This window comes from Xyrauchen texanus, chromosome 24 (assembly GCF_025860055.1).
Source record: "Xyrauchen texanus isolate HMW12.3.18 chromosome 24, RBS_HiC_50CHRs, whole genome shotgun sequence".
Taxonomy (NCBI): domain Eukaryota; kingdom Metazoa; phylum Chordata; class Actinopteri; order Cypriniformes; family Catostomidae; genus Xyrauchen; species Xyrauchen texanus.
This window is the reverse complement of record NC_068299.1, coordinates 42,481,592-42,498,528: the sequence shown is the minus strand read 5'-3', so window position 1 is coordinate 42,498,528 and position 16,937 is coordinate 42,481,592. Positions and strand designations below refer to the sequence as shown.

General features: G+C 39.4%; 1 protein-coding gene across 2 annotated transcripts in view; it reads right to left on the bottom strand.

Annotated features, from left to right (window-relative positions):
* Window positions 1-5,327: 5,327 nt before the first annotated feature.
* Window positions 5,328-16,937, bottom strand: part of cfap36 (cilia and flagella associated protein 36) — a 76,207-nt gene continuing 64,597 nt past the window's right edge. For both annotated transcript variants that reach the window (XM_052089669.1, XM_052089670.1), the window contains exons 6-10: window positions 10,287-10,440; window positions 10,084-10,159; window positions 6,783-6,892; window positions 6,542-6,676; window positions 5,328-5,990 (exon numbers count right to left, since the gene is read on the bottom strand). In XM_052089669.1, the coding sequence (XP_051945629.1) occupies window positions 5,907-5,990; window positions 6,542-6,676; window positions 6,783-6,892; window positions 10,084-10,159; window positions 10,287-10,440 (559 nt within the window). In that variant the 3' untranslated portion in view covers window positions 5,328-5,906. The remainder of the gene's footprint in view (window positions 5,991-6,541; window positions 6,677-6,782; window positions 6,893-10,083; window positions 10,160-10,286; window positions 10,441-16,937) is intronic.

Here is a 16,937-nt window from a genome sequence, read left to right as displayed (position 1 = left end):
TTTTAAAAAGACGCGTCCTGAGAAGGACGTTCAACGCCGCTGTGTTTTGCTCTTTTTAGAGCGAAATTACTCTTTTAGAATAACTCTTTCGAGTTGTCTGTGCTGTCAAAGCGCCCAGGGGCAACAATGCACAGCCATGCAAGGAAGGAGAAAGCCGCTGTTATGCGCCGTCAGATCCAACAGCATGCAGAGCGTCAGAGGATTAAACAGGAACTGGTGTGTGACTCGCAGCAGACTGCATGCACGACCATTGGCTCCGAAGAAGTTTTCTGAATAAACTCCCGTATTTGTCCCGCCTAAATACCCGTATATCCGGGGGCGGGATATGCAAATACCGTCTTCCAACTTCTCATTGGCCTTTTTTCATAGAACAGAGGTATATATCGGCGCTCAAGAGAGACCCCTAGTGTCGCTTCTCCGACACAACATGGAGAGAGCGACAGAAGGGGAACAGGGTATTAAGTATTTGAATAATTTCTTCTCAGCAAATTTGTCTGAGTTAATTTTGACCCTTTAATAAAAAGGTTTTCGAGCAATGTGTGCAGGTGGGCTTCATTACATTTATCTATAATTGTATTCCAAAATTCACCTGCTACAGTCACTCCCTATACATGTCCCCCTCTCTTATTTCAAGCAATTTGATAGCATAGTGAAGTCCATAATTTGGAATGTTAAACGTCCCAGATAAAATTTCAATAAGTTCGATTGACAAAGCTGGGCTAGGCCTAGAAAAGTTTGTTTTATTATTATGCTTTCGGTCTCAGACATTTGGCTCATTGGTCGCTTCCACCTGAGAGAGCCCCTCCCTGGTTTTTTATTGAACAGAAAGTTCTTGCCCCTATTACTCAAAGTCTTTCTATCAAACTAACTTGAGAAGTACAGGCACAAAATTGAAGGACAGTTCAACACCACAGACTCTAGAAGTATGTGGCAGGGAATTAACATCATCACGGACTACAAACAAAATAAAAACTCCACCATGAACACCGCTGCCTCTCTCCCAGATGAGCTTAATACATTTTATGCTCATTTTAAGGACAATAACACCGCACTTGCGGAGAGAGTATTCGCGGCTGACGCTACAGAGGATGGTTCACTCTCCCTCTCTGTTGCAGATGTAACCCGTTCCTTCCAACGGGTGAACATCCGTAAAGCCGCGGGTCCAGACGGCATTCCGGGCCGCGTCATCAGAGCGTGCACGAACCAACTGGCTGGTGTTTTTACAGACATTTTCAACCCGTCCCTCTCCCTGTCTGTAGTCCCCACATGCTTTAAAACATCAACCATTGTGCCTGTACCGAAGCAAGCCATAATCACTTGCTTAAATGACTGGTGTCCTGTTGCTCTGACCCCCATCATCAGCATATGCTTTGAGAGGTTAATCAGAGATTACATCTGCTCTGTTACGTCTGCATCTGCTCCTAACCCTAACACATAGCTCCAATGCCATCATTAAGTTTGCTGATGATACGACGGTGGTAGGTCTGATCACTGACAATGACGAAACAGCCTACAGAGAGGAGGTGCCCACTCTGACACACTGGTGTCAGGAGCACAACCTCTCCCTCAACGTCAGTAAAACCAAGGAGCTTGTAGTGGACTTCAGGAAGAAAGACCATCACCATTAATGGAGCACCGGTGGATAGAGTCAGCAGTTTCAAGTTCCTCTGTGTCCACATCACTGAGGAACTCACATGGTCCGTCCACACTGAGGCCGTTGTGAAGAAGGCTCACCAACGCCTCTTCTTCCTGAGACGGCTGAGGAAGTTTGGAATGAACCACCACATCCTCACACGGTTCTACACCAGCACTGTAGAGAGCATCCTGACTGGCTGCATCACCGCCTGGTACGGCAATAGCACCGCCCACAACCGCAAAGACCTGCAAAGGGTGGTGCGAACTGCCAGAAACATCATCGGAGGTAAGCTTCCCTCCCTCCAGGACATATATAACAGGCGGTGTGTGAAAAAAGCTCGGAGGATCATCAGAGACTCCAGCCACCCGAGTCATGGGCTGCTCTCACTGTTACCATCAGGCAGGCGGTATCGCAGCATCAGGACCCGCACCAGCCGACTACATGACAGCTTCTTCCCCCAAGAAATCAGACTTTTGAACACTTGATCTCTCACGATCAACAATCAGCACTGCACTTTATTAATCATCATATTGTTTCACACAGTGGACTGTCAAATATATTCTCCCCAATTCAACTACTGTATATATAGTTTTTATATACTCTTATTTTTATTGTATGCGTATTCTATATTGTGTGTATTGTTTGCTGTACATTGTATATTGTGTTGTGTATGTGTACATTTGTTATGTAAATTGTGTCATGTAAATATGTTGTTTATTGTAACTGCACACAAGACTTTCACCTACTGTTGCACTTGTGTACACAGTAGTGTGACAATAAAGTGATTTTATTTTATTTTATTTAAGTTACACCCCGTTATCTCACATTTGCACTCAGTATGGACAAAAGTCTCCAGAGTGTTTAATTCGGACAATTTCGTTCTGAACCCAAAATTATGTATTCATAAGTCCCCTTTCTGCTGGTCAGAGGGGATTGTGAGGGGAGGGGGAGGGAGGGGGGTTACTACACTCTGTGATCTATATGAGAGTGGAGTGTTGAGATCTTTTGAAGATATGGTTCAACATTTTGGGATTCCCAGATCTCAGTTCTTTAGAGATTTACAGCTGCGCCCCCTGCTCTGTATTGTTTTTGGGAGTAGCACCCCAAAGCAGCAGATACTCTGGGAGAGGTGATTACTGTTTTTGGTAAAGGTCATGAGGCATCAGTGTATTACTCCCTGCTAATTCAGAGTCTGGGGTGCAGAGATCTCATTTATATCAGGAGATTAAGAGGGAGTGTGGGCTAGGATTATAGGAGGGTTTCGAAAAAGTATCATTTAGATGGCTGGGGAACTTGGATGCATTTGATGGAAAAATGGGACAGCTATTTGGTGTTCTTGGAGTGATCTCGGGGAGGGGCAGTGGAGAGAGAAGTATAGTTTTAAATGTCAATGATTATTATATATATATATATATATATATATATATTTTGTGTGTGTGTGTGTGTATACTCACGTGTGACCACAGGAATGTTTGTTGAGGGTCAGAGTGGGGATTGGGAGGGGAAATAGTGGGGTTTAAATGTTGATTCTGTGAATATGTTTTTCTTTTCTTTGTTAACTGTTTGAATCAATAAAAAATGTTAATCAGAAAAAATACTCAAGAGGTCTTTAGCGCTCATGATCATGATAATGGCCGTACCGATTTGATTAAGCATGCCATCTGTACTGGTGATGTACAGCCAAATAGGCCGAGGGCCTAGAGATCCTCTTCAAATGTTCGAGCTGAGATTGACAAGCAAGTTTAGCAGCTCCTTTCACAGGATGTCATTGAAGAAAGTTGTAGCCCCTGGGCTTCCCCTGTTGTCTTAGTTAAAAAGAAAGATGACAGCTACAGGTTCTGCATTGATTTCAGAAAATTGAATGCAGTCACTGTCAAAGACTCTTACCCTCTACAACGACCAACAGATGCTTTAGATGGCTGGTCTGGCTCCTGTTGGTTCAGTACAATGGATTTGTCAAGTGGGTACTTGCAAGTTGAGCTAGTGCAGAGAAAACAGCATTCAATACATGAATGCTTTATACCAGTTCAAGGTAATACCCATTTTGTTTCTCCCCAATTTGGCATGCCCAATGACTCGCCTGAATCCAGGTGGTGGAGGATGAATCTCAGTTGCCTCCACATCTGAGACTGTCAATCTGCACTTCTTATCACGTGACTTGTTGAGCACATTACCGCAGAGACCAAGCGCTTGTGGAGGCTCACGCTATTCTCTGCGGCATCCAAGCACAACTCCCCATGTGCCCCACTGAGAGCGAGAACCACATTGTAGTGACCATGAGGATGTTACCCCATATGACTCTACCCTCCCTAGCAACTGGGCCAATTGGTTGCTTAGGAAGCCAAACTGGAGTCACTCAGCACACCCTGAATTCGAATTTGCAACATCAGGTGTGATAGTCAGCGTCTTTACTTGCTGAGCTACCCAGACCCCAATGCCCATTGGTTTGACGAATGCACCTCCTAAATTCCAGCGACTTATGGAGCTGGTGCTTTGTGGACTCCATTGGATGGTTTGTGTTGTTTACCTTGATCATGTACTCATATTAATTTAAACCTTTAATGAACACCTTAGCAGCCTTGAGGAAATTTTCTGTTGTTTCCGGTCAGCGGGTCTTCAACTGAAGGCCCGTAAATGTCATTTTGCATGCAGGCAAGTGTCCTATCTGGGTGATGTTGTGTCTAGTCAGGGTCTTCTACAAAATGAAAAGAACTTGGATAAAGTCAGGTCACAGCCAACCCCCAGAACTACCATGGAAGTGAGAGCATTTGTAGGTCTGTGCACCTATTATAAGAGGTTTGTGAGAAATGTCGCCAGAGTATTTTATTGTATACGGTTTTCGTATTATGTGTATACTGTATATATATATTTGTGCAGTCTTCTTATTATGTGTATACCATATTATTAGGTGTATATTGTGTTATGTGTAAATCAGATGTTTATGGTAATTATCATACTGCTATGTTGCTCGGAACTGCACCCAAGACTTTCACCCACTGTTGTACTTGTGTATATGGTTGAGTGACAATAAAGGAATTTGATTTGACTTTGAATGAATAATTTGCATAGTGGTTCTTATTTTAGCTTACACTAGCACTTATGCATGCTTTTAATGGGTATTTATTCAGTGTAATGTGTTTGGCCAAACCAAGAGAAACTCCCCCTGGGGAAGGAGAAAATAGAAAGAAGAGTTCAGCGCACAAGTGCGAGAGCAGTTGTGGGTGGTGCGAGTAGACAGAGAAAGTGTGTGTGTGTGTGTGAGTTGTAGGGAATGCAACATGCACAAGTGCTACTGTGATGCTGATGGGATGCTCCTAACCAGCTCTTTGTAACCCGCCTTTATTTATGTGACCCACCCGATGAAGTATTGGGGCCATGAGGGCCTCTGGTGGTGATGAACTGGTGAAACTGCTGCTATGCATGTCACTCATACACGTCGTTTAGATGTAATGGCACCAGTGGCAGCTCTGCCGCCATTGATGTATGAATGTGTGTGTGAATGGGTGAATGAGACGCAGTGTAAAGCGCTATGAATACCGTTAAGGCTTAAAAAGGCGCTATATAAATGCAGACCATTTACCATTTATCTAGACACAGGAAAGCACCAGAAACCTATAGGTATATACAGTACGTTCAATGCATACACGTGATGCACAGCATTCGCAAAGCATGCTTTCAATTTGAAACCAACTCTCGGAGAAACCTTAACTTGGATCTTAAATAGCAATTGTTGCATTTATTATTTTCAAGTTCTTGAGTACTAGAGTGCAGTTCTGCACACTGTTATATTTGAAAAGAATAGATGATTCTTTATTGGATCTTTTCATAAAACATCTGTCCATGGTTCTCTAAACTACAATGAAAATTTGAGCAAATGTTTAATAGTATGGAAGTGTACACCTTTGCACTGTCCCCATAATGCAAAACAAAATATAAGTGAGTCAAGATTTTACCATCATTCTGCAGAAACACAGTGCAGTCACTCGAACAATAAAATGATCACGTAATAACAAACATCACGTTGAACATGTCCAGCAGAAGACTGTGAGTGTAAATCATTTATAAAGGTGCAATTCATCTGTGCTATAGATCTATCTGAATGACAATTAATGTCTCAAAACAGCATCAAATAATGTTAGGTTGGTAGAACTAGATTAAAAGTATAAATGAAACGGTACACAAAGCGGTTCATCCATGTTTCTCTTTGCACATTTTAGCACAGTAAAACCCTTGTCTCAAGCTGTTACAGTCTTTAATGACGATCTGAGCTTTATTTCTTGATGACCTCCTCTTTGAGTTTCTCTGCCAGATGTTTCCTCTTCTGCAACTTCTTCTTTTCCTCAACAGAGATTTCCTTGGAATATCAAGAGAGCAATAATGAAAGGAAACTTCAACTCCAGCAGTGAAGTCTAACTGAAGGTCTGTACAGTGCACCACATGTTCATAATGGAACAGATGGTCATAGGGTTTGTATTCATAGTAAGATGTGCTGAACATGAACACTTCACTGCATGTGTGATTGCATGATGAAAATATAAAACATACAGTGGTTTTTAAATTTAGAAACAAAATCAATGTTTTTTTTTAAATAGTGGAGGCCCATAAAATCACAAATCTTGTGTGAAACAAACAAAACAGCTGAAGACATCTCTTTTGTGAGCAATTAACCAGTTTGCAATAACGACACTTAATTATTAAAAAAATCCTTTCTTTATCTGTTTCTTTCTTCAGTGCTAGCTCCAATACTACTCTGGGAACTTGACAATCTGATGCTGCAGATATTGTTGACCTTTGTTTGACAAATAGTTTTGAATAAAAGCATCTGCTAAATCACTAAATGTAAATGTATATTGAGAATATAGCATGACAAATGGAGTGAAGTGTGCTGCTGCTGAATGTGTGTACCTGTGTGGTGGGTCGGGGGTCAGGGGTCACTGAAGGTGTTTGTGTGGGAGTCTTTGGTGTCTGATCTTTCTTCAGTGCCTGCAGTTTATCTCTCTGCTGCTTCAGATACTCAGACCGCTGTCGTAAGTCCTCCTCCTACACACCCACACACACAATAATATTTATTCATTTATAAAACACACACTTGCATTGGACACAACAGATCAGATAAATGGACACAGGAAGTCCTTGAGTTTCTCACAGTGAGATGTTTAGAGCAGTCAGTGTTTCTTGGGCTCTCTGCTGTCTTCTCATTGGCTGAACCAGGTTTAGGTGTAGAATCCTTCACAGCGGGTAATGTCGTACATTTACCTGGACAAATATACATACATACACAAAACAATGATTCGATCAGCTGCTAACAAACATGCTTTAATGCAGTGTTTCCCAAACTGCACGAGTACATGAGATGACGATGGGGGTACATGATTTACTGCTATTTTAATTTCATCCAAGTCTAAAATAACATTCAAACAGAGTTCATATATTGTGCAAAAAGGGATTCTGTACTCCATCTAGAATAGAAACACCAAAACGGTCATGTCATAAAGGTCAGAAAAACTTTTGCGGTTAAAAAATGCATTGTTCGGACCCTAGAGCTCTGTTTCTCAAACTTGCAACCTTACATGTCAAATGTGACATAAAAAAGCACCTTGAGTGGACCACGCAATTGTAGAGCTACAGGTACTTTCCCACAATGCTGTGTAATTCCTGACAGTACTGACAGCTATTCTTGTGTACGGCTGCTACTGTGTCCTGTTTCATCCACAAGATGAGGGGGAGTTTGCAACTTATTGCAATTTTATCAAATTAATCACATGGTGTGCCGATTCATTATTGGAATTAATAACAATTAAATGGATATAGAAATACTTGCAGAAAAAAAAAAAAAAACAGTGGTTTTTAAATTTAGAAACAAAATCAATGTTTTTTTTTAAATAGTGGAGGCCCATAAAATCTCAAATCTTGTGTGAAACAAACAAAACAGCTGAAGACATCTCTTTTGTGAGCAATTAACCAGTTTGCAATAACGACACTTAATTATTAAAAAATCCTTTCTTTATCTGTTTCTTTCTTCAGAGCTAGCTCCAATACTACTCTGGGAACTTGACAATCTGATGCTACAGATATTGTTGAGTTTTGAATAAAAAAATATATATATAATCATTCTGATAAATTAAAAGACGAGTAAAGCTTTGATAAGACAAAACAAAAATTGCAATCCAATATATTATTTATTTCCATATTATTGAACACAGTTCCCAGTAATCGATTTTGCAATTTTCTTTGTCAGTCTGAGATTTATTATAAGGGCTTGTCTAAGGACATATCACTGTACACGTGCATAACACACAACGATTTTGGAGCATCTCACTTTGGTTGCGTAGCATCATAAACACCCTATTTTTTAGTTTGCTGTGTCAGGTTAAAAGTGTTCGGATTGACGCTCCATCAAACTGTTTGAATGCAAGAACGACACTCATCTTGTGCTGTCTGTTGTTGATGGTAAGTGTGGTTTGTTCTCTGTATAAGATGTGTGTTGTTTAAGGAGTTGCTTTAAAATGCTAGATGTGTTAAATATTTCGATTTTCAAAATATCTCGTGACTTTTATCTATTAGAGAGGGGGTACACTAAAGAATGTGAGAATCACTGCTTTGACTATATACTCTATATTGTATTACAGGGTTAGTTCCTTCAATTTACTTCCCCTCATGTCATTCCAAATCCAGGGCTCGACAATAAGGACTGCCCGACAGCCCAAGACGAGTGCATAATATACTGGCCGCGGCGAGGCACAGTGGCACGAGTGCACAAGGTGCAGGCACCAAGCGCACTCTTCTAGAACTTTCCTCACTGTTACAAGTGTCTTTGCCGCATCTATTATCAATGTGTTTAAAGTTGCAGGAAAAAAACCCTACTTGATGCATTTCAGAGCGGGATTGAACAAACACAATCATTTGAAGTATCCCTACACATTCCATGTTCACAGTGCAGGAAATTCCCCAATTCTTTCCTTTTAACATATTGGTGAAAATGAGTAATCCACACATACTGTAGGAACACAAGAAATCCATTTTTTTCTATTGCATAAATCCATGTCTCTCCGTGCATCTCTCTCATCATCTCTCTTCCTGCAGGGTAGATGCTGTTTAACGTGCATGAGCTCTCGCAAAGGCACAGAGCGCTAGTATCGTTTGCACAGTTTTAAAAAGAGATTTTCTCTCCATTTGTTTCACATTTAGAGATGAAGCACCGAATGAGATGTAATGCACTTTGGTAAACCCCCATTATACACTTGGCTGGAAATCACGATCTGCTCAGTATCCAAAATGTAAGAACAACTATGTTTCAAACATACTCATTTATTCTTACCGAAGCAAAATCACTATGGCTATTATTATAATCAGAGCTGCTCGAAGAAGACATTTCCAACAGTCTAATTCATCCTCATAACACACCCGTTACTAGTCTCATTTCTGGACTGTACTAGTAAAATCCTGTGCTTTGTATATATCAGTCAGTTTTGGTCTTGTTTGGGTTGTCTAATTTTATGTTTATATCCACATTCTTAATTCCTACATTAGGCCTAATATCTAGCTACTGTATATTACACATCACAACCAATTTACAGTCTCCTCTCTCAGTGATTCATATGTTTATTACATTCAGCTAATAATCACATCTTTAACTCACTAAAACTTTGATCCTGCTCATGAAAACAAAACACATGGCCAAAAGTTGACAGTATGACTAAATATGTGACCAAATAGCCCTCATCTGTGCCACAGAATTCTATGTGTGAAGTCTAAATGTAACAAAAAAAGTTACAAAATGACACATTTTTTAAATCCATGATGGTAAAACAGCTATGCAGAGCGAAGAAGGGAAGGGCCGGGTTGTCTTTGCTCTCCACTATGCAACTATTTCATTTAACTTCAGGACACTCTGAGCTTCCTTAAATAGCGAATCTTTCGATGAAAGGTGTCGTGTGACAAAACATGGCACCGATCTCATTGAAGTTTGTCTTTGGGAGAAACGCAAGCAAAACTACATCTGGTAAGAAACCATATAAAGGTTTTACATTCAAACCTGTTTGTATTAAAATAATATCAACTCACTTTGTGAATTGTGAACATTGTGTTCCACTGAATACTGATTTAGAACGACATGATGAAGAGTAAATGATTTTCATTTTGGGGTGAACTATCCCTTTAAAGCATGACATGTGTACTCTCATTGCCTTTATCAAACGGCAATCAGGAATATGATAAAATACACCAATGATCAGTACTTGCATAACCAAAAACACAATAATATTTGTTGCATTCATTTAGATTTCAACTGATATGCGGTCACTAGTGTGTGTGTGTGTGTGTGTGTGTCCATTTTACAACGGCTTCAAACATGCCTCATCCAAACAAATCAGCTATAATGATCTGTTCTATGTAAGAGTTAGAAACAGCAGATAATAAAAGTAAAGTATGACAGAGTCCATCCAAACCTGATGGTGGTGTGCTCGCAGCAGTTGTAGTTGAGACCTTCAGCTTCTGCTCTTTAGCTCCTGAAGTCCCGTTCATCTGGGAGAGACACTTAAATCATCATCAGATTTTCAGAAAAAACATTCAGTGATAAACTACACAAAGACCTTGAGCACAAGTGGATTCATAACTGTTCCTGTTTCTCTGTACTCAGGGTCACACTTACAGTGTTTGTGTGCTGAATCACAGGGTCACAGGTCATCTGAGCATCACACACGAGTGCTGGAGCGCTCTCAGATGCACTACTGGATGTGGAGACCACTTCCTCTTTCTCCTGTATCCTGTGAGCCATCTCCAGATCATACTCCTCTTTCGATCTCCTTCAGAACACACACACACGCACACACTGCACATCACAGTCAAATTAAGGACACGACAAATACAAAAACAAAACTCTGTGTGCTCTCATGGAAATAAATCAAGCAATGCGAGAAAAAAAACAATATCATTTCCTAATTATTTCAATTGGGGCTGACAAAGATCATTATTAAATTAAGAATTAAATATATTACTAATATTGTACACTGTTAATTTTAACACCGTTAATGCATTTACTTCTTTTAGTTTTTCTCAATTGCATAGACATTTAGACACAATCAATTCCATTAATCATTTTCCAAAAGAAACACTCATTTCTCCAAACTATAAACACTATTCCTGTATTTCACACACGTTGCAAATCTGTTGCGAAACTTAAAAAATAACTGTTTTATGCACCACGTGAGCATGTTGAAGGCAAAAGCATTCAAAACCCCTGACCAAGTCATCACAACCTGTACTCAACACTCACTCAATTCTCATATGAAAGAAAGACATATGAAAGAATTGACAGACAATTCCATTTATTTATTTTTTTTTACATGAAACTGTTTTTAGTACCATTAGACAAAATATACAAATAAATCTTTTCTCAAAAAAAAAAAAAAATATATATATATATATTTTATGCATCATATTTGATACATAAGGCTTTAAAGGTCAATATCCTCCTGAGGCCCAGCAACTCATTTTGTGTATGACATTTATTATTGAAGCTTTTCTTAGCCCATATATGCTACAGTGGTAAATCTTAGGGTATTATCAGAGGACTCCCTGGGATTTTCAGAGATAACAAATATTTTAGAGTTTGGCCAAGACAACTTCCTCTTCTTGGTCTATAAATATGGATTGAAATGTATCAAAGTTCAATTAAGCAAATCAAATGTTTTTTGACCTTTGATATTAACATTTTATTGATTCACAAAACAGGATTGAAGAAACAGAACATACACACAGAATCAAATTATAAATAAATAAAAAAGACAAGAGGAAACACTAAAGAATAGATAAAAAAAATTAATAAATCATACACTTAAAACTACAAATCTAGGGGCCTGGTTAGCTCAGCGAGAAAAGACGCTGACTACCACCCCTGGAGTTTGCGAATTTGAATTCAGGGCGTACTGAGTGACTCCAGTCAGGTCTCTTAAGCAAACAAATTGGCCCGGTTGCAAGGGAGGGTAGAGTCACATATAATGTGGTTCGCTCTAGGTGGGGCGTGTGGTGAGTTGTGTGTGGATGATGCGGTGGATGGCGTGAAGCCTCCACACATGCCAGGTCTCTGCAGTAACGTGCTCAACAAGCCATGTGATAAGATGCGTGGGTTGACGGTCTCAGACGTGGAGGCAACTGAGATTCGTCCTCCGCCACCCAGATAGAAGTGAGTCACTACGCCACCACAAGGACTTAGAGTGCACTGGGAATTGGGCATTCCAAATTTGGGAGAAAAAAAAAAACTACAAATCTCCCTCCCACTTCCCCTCCCCGAGAACCCTCCAAAAAGGCCAAATAGTTGCCCCATTTTTTATTAAACAAATCCATGCTACCTAGCCTTCTAAATGACAGTCCCTCAAATGCCGCCACCCTGCCCATCTCTGAGTTCCACCCTTGAAACGAGGGTGCTCCAGCCAACTTCCATCCGCTAAGAATGATTTGTCTTCCAATCATAACACTGGCTAGCACCCAAAATATGTATTTATCCCATATATTAATGACTGCTCCATCTAAAATACAGAGTCTGGGGCTAAATGAAATTTAAGTTCCCAATACGTCACACATCAAACTCTGAACCCTCAACCAAAATTTTTGGATCTTAACACACCACCAAAAAAAATGGGTTGTGTCCCCATCTTCTGATGGGCATTGCCAGCAGGTGGGTGTGTCTTTAAGACCAAGCCTATACAATCTAGAGGGGGTCCTCTATCTAATCAATGTAAAATCTTTAATTGAATAAGGCGCACCCTTGCATCTCTAGAAGTAGACTTTATTTATTTTTTTAGAATCCTAGCCCACACTCCCTCCTCCAATACCAAGTTTAAATCTTTCTCCCATAATCTCTTGAGAAGCTGAAGCTCCGTCCCCCAGACTCTGAATTAACAGGGAGTAATACACTGATGCCTCATGACCTTTTCTAAAATAGTATCTGCTTCGTTAGGGGGGGGGGTGTTTGCTTCTCCCAAAAATAGTACAGAGCAGGTGGCACAGCTGTAAATATATAAAGAATTGAGACCTGGGAATCCCAAAATGCTGAACCATATTTTCAAAGGATCTCAACACTCCACTCTCATATAGGTCACTGAGAGTATTAACCTCCCTCACAATCCACTCTTTCCAACTGAAAGGAGATTTATTAATTCATAATTTTGGGTTCAGCCATATGCTCAAACATTTAAATAAATGTCTGAAATAAACAATCTGTACCCTTTTTTCCATACCGCATGCAAATGCAAGAGAACTTAACTTCTCTGGTTAGTTTGATAGAAAGGCTTTTCAATGGCAAAATAGGGGCAAAAATGTCCTGTTCAATACAAAACCAGGGAGGGGCTCTCTCAGGTGGAAGCAACCAATAATTCTGTGGAGGTTGGATATATCTAGTGGGTTAGGAGAAAAAAAAAAATATATATCATCTGCGTAAAGCAAAAGCTTAGGCGCCACACCTCCCGCCATCACCCCTGGAAAAATCATCCTCCTTTCTTATCGCGGCTGCTAATGGTTCCAGGGCAAGACAAAACAATAATGGGGAAAGAGGGCAACACTGCCGGGTGCTCCTATCCAGAGTAAAATAATCTGAAATTAATCAATTTGTTTGTACCACAGCTACCGGATGTCTATAAAGTAACAATCAATTCAATAAACGTATTCCCAAACCAGTTAATTTCCAAAATCTTAAAAAGATAATATCATTCTACCATATCAAATGCCTTTTCGGCGTCAAGTCAGATGGCAGCAACAGAGGTCTGATCATTTGCCACTGACCACATGATATTAATGAAACACCTAATGATATTATAAGAGCTATGGCCCACAATAAACCCCACCCTATCTATATGTATAAGAGATGTAATAATTTTACTTAATTGGTTACCCAAAATTTGACAATATTTTAATGTCTAGCTGGATCAGGGAAATTGGATGGTAACTCTTACACTCGCTTGGATATTTGTACTTTTTAAGATTCAGACTGAACCGGGCTTGTGTCATGGTTGGCGAAAGCTAATTACCTCACCAAGTGCCTCCAAGTTTATCTGAGAATCAAGAGAATTTGTTTGCTTAGCCAACAGTTTACAAAGTTCTCATGGTTCCACAAAGTTTCTTATATCCTCTTCAGTAGACGAAGATGTGGAAATATAAAGATCAAGATAGAATTCTTTAAAAGCATTATTAATATCAGTGGCTGAGTTTTTTTTTTTTGCTGGCATCCAGCAAATACTTAAAATATCAGTAACCATATAATTATTACTGTTACTTTTACTTTATTTTTAATTGATCCCCTTTTCTCCCAATTTGGAATGACCAATTCCTACTAGTCAGTAGGTCCTTGTGGTGGCGTGGTTACTCACCTCAACCCCGGTGGTGGGGGACAAGTCTCAGTTGCCTCCGCTTCTGAGACAGTCAACCCGTGCATCTCATCACGTGGCTAGCTGTGCATGACACCACGGAGACTGACAGCATGGGAGGCTCATGCTACTCTCCGTGATACACGCACCCCATTGAGAGCGAGAACCCCTAATTGACTTTCATCGTTATATCCTTTGTCATTTTACCGCGTTTCAGGTTTTCCGCTTTTCTACTGTTTCATCTGTGTGTATTTTACCTGTTACTCCTGACACCTAGCAAGAGTCTGTGTTTGTAGCCTGCCGTTTTTTTTTTTAAACATCGCTGAATGGCTGGATGTCTGAGTGGTGTCTGAAGAATAAAATAGGATTTATAGACAATTGATAGTGTTTTTGGGGTAGACCTGACCTGCTAAAGAGAGACAGACACCATCCCTCCAGGGAAGGTGCCGCTCTCCTCTCTAGTAATTTGGCTCATAGTCTTAATAATGACAGTATTTGACTAACTGGGCCAAGGTCAGGAAGCAGACAAACTGGTTAATCCGAATGTCTGCTAGCTGCCTTGAGATGTCACACAGGTCACATAAACTACAACATATAGAGACGGTGTCTGTTCCCCGAACTACCAAACACAAAACCCTCATTAAAACATTTAGAAAAATGTTACTGAGGTAAACTTGAACAAAAAAAAATAAAGATACACATCATATAAAAATAGGGCTACTAAACATTAGATCTCTTTCTACCAAAGCACTAATTGTAAATTATTACAGATCATAGTTTGGACGTGCTCTGTTTGACTGAAACCAGGCTCAAACCAGATTAATATATTAGTTTAAATGAATCTACTCCCCCATGTTATTGTTATAAATATGAGCCTCATCCGAAGGGTCGAGGAGGAGGTGTTGCTACTATTTACAGTGAAGTTTTTGGTGTTACTCAGAGGACAGGATATACATTTAAGTCTTTTGAACTAATAATGCTTAATGTGACACCGTCAGATATAAATAACACAAGAAAAATTATGTTGTCTTTTACCCTTGCTACAATATATAGATCACCCGGGGCTTATTCTGATTTCCTTGGGGAATTTGCTAATTTGTTATTAGATTTTGTAGTTAATGTAGATAGAGCTTTAATTGTTGGTGACTTTAACATTCACATAGATAATGAAAATGACACATTGGGATTAGCATTTATTGATATTCTCAACTCTCTTGGAGTCAGACAAAATGTTACAGGACCAACTCATTGCCATAATCATACGCTAGATTTAATTCTGTCATATGGAGTTGATGTTGATACTATAGAAATTCTGCAGCACAGCAATGACATCTCGGATCATTACCTAGTCTCTTGTATGCTGCAATCAGCTAATGTTACTCAATCTACACCGAGCTATCATTCAGGTAGAACTATTCTTTCGACCACCAAAGATAGCTTCACTAATAATCTTCCAGATCTATCTCATACACTCAATAAACCCCAAAGCCCAGAAGAACTTGATGAAATAACAAAAAATATAAATGCAGTCTTCTGTAGCACTCTTGATATTGTCGCCCCACTTCGATTAAAGAAAATTAAAGAAATAAGCCCTGCACCATGGTACAATGATCACACTCATGCTCTCAAGAGAGCAGCTCGGAAAATGGAGCGCATGTGGAAAAATACAAAATTAGAAGTATTTCGTGGTGCATGGAAGGATAGTGTCTGTAGAAACAGACAGGCACTCAAAGCTGCCAGGTCAGCATATTTTAGTAAACTCATAGAAAATAACCACAACAATCCTAGATGTTTATTCAGTACTGTGGCTAAATTGGTTAGGAATAAAGCCTCAACAGAACCAGATATTCCGTTGCAGCACAAGAGTAATGAACTCATTAATTTCTTTACAGATAAAATTGAAATAATGAAAAATAAAATTGGAATTATGAAATCATCTGTCATAGCGCCTCAGAAAACAAGTGTCGAATAATTTTCCTCATGTGCAACTTCAATCCTTCTCTGTCATAACTCATGAGACTGCACTTATCAGAGTTACAAATGACTTGCTCTTATCATCTGATCGCGGCTGCATTTCTCTTCTAGTGTTTTTAGATCTTAGTGTTGCATTCGACATGATAGATCACAACATTATCTTGAATAGGCTGAAGAGTTATGTTGGCATTTGTGGAGTTGCATTAGCATGGTTTAGGTCATATTTATCAGACCGCTACCACATTGTCTATGTAAATGAGGAATTGTCAAACCAAACAAAAGTCAAATATGGAGTGCCACAGGCATCAATTTTAGGGCCTCTGCTTTTCTCCTTGTATATGCTTCCCCTGGCAGATATTATCAGGAATCGTGGAATAAGTTTCCACTGCTATGCTGACGATACACAACTTTAAATTTCTTCAAAACCTGATGAGATTTCACAATTCTCCAAATTAGAAGAGCGTATCAATGAAATAAAAGATTGGATGGTCAGAAATTTCCTTCTACTCAATTCTGACAAAACAGAGGTACTAATTATTGGACCAAAAAACAAAAAACAAAACTCAAAAAAAAAAAATAAAATAAGCCGCTACAATATAGTTTTACTCTTGATGGATGTACAGTTACAACTTAGGTGTTATATTTGATACCAATCTGTCCTTTGAAAATTACCAATGTTTGTAGAACAGCATTCTTCCACCTAAGAAATATTGCTAAATTAAGGCACATGCTCTGTTGCTGATACCGAAAAACTAATTCATGTGTTCATGACCTCAAGACTAGATTATTGTAATGCATTACTGGGAGGATGTCCAGCAAGATCAATAAATAAACTTCAATTGGTTCAAAATGCAGCAGCCAGAGTGCTAACGAGAACCAAGAAATATGATCATATTAGCCCCATTTTATCATTGTTACATTGGCTAACTGTTAAATTCTGTATTCATTTTAAAATTATGTTAACTACG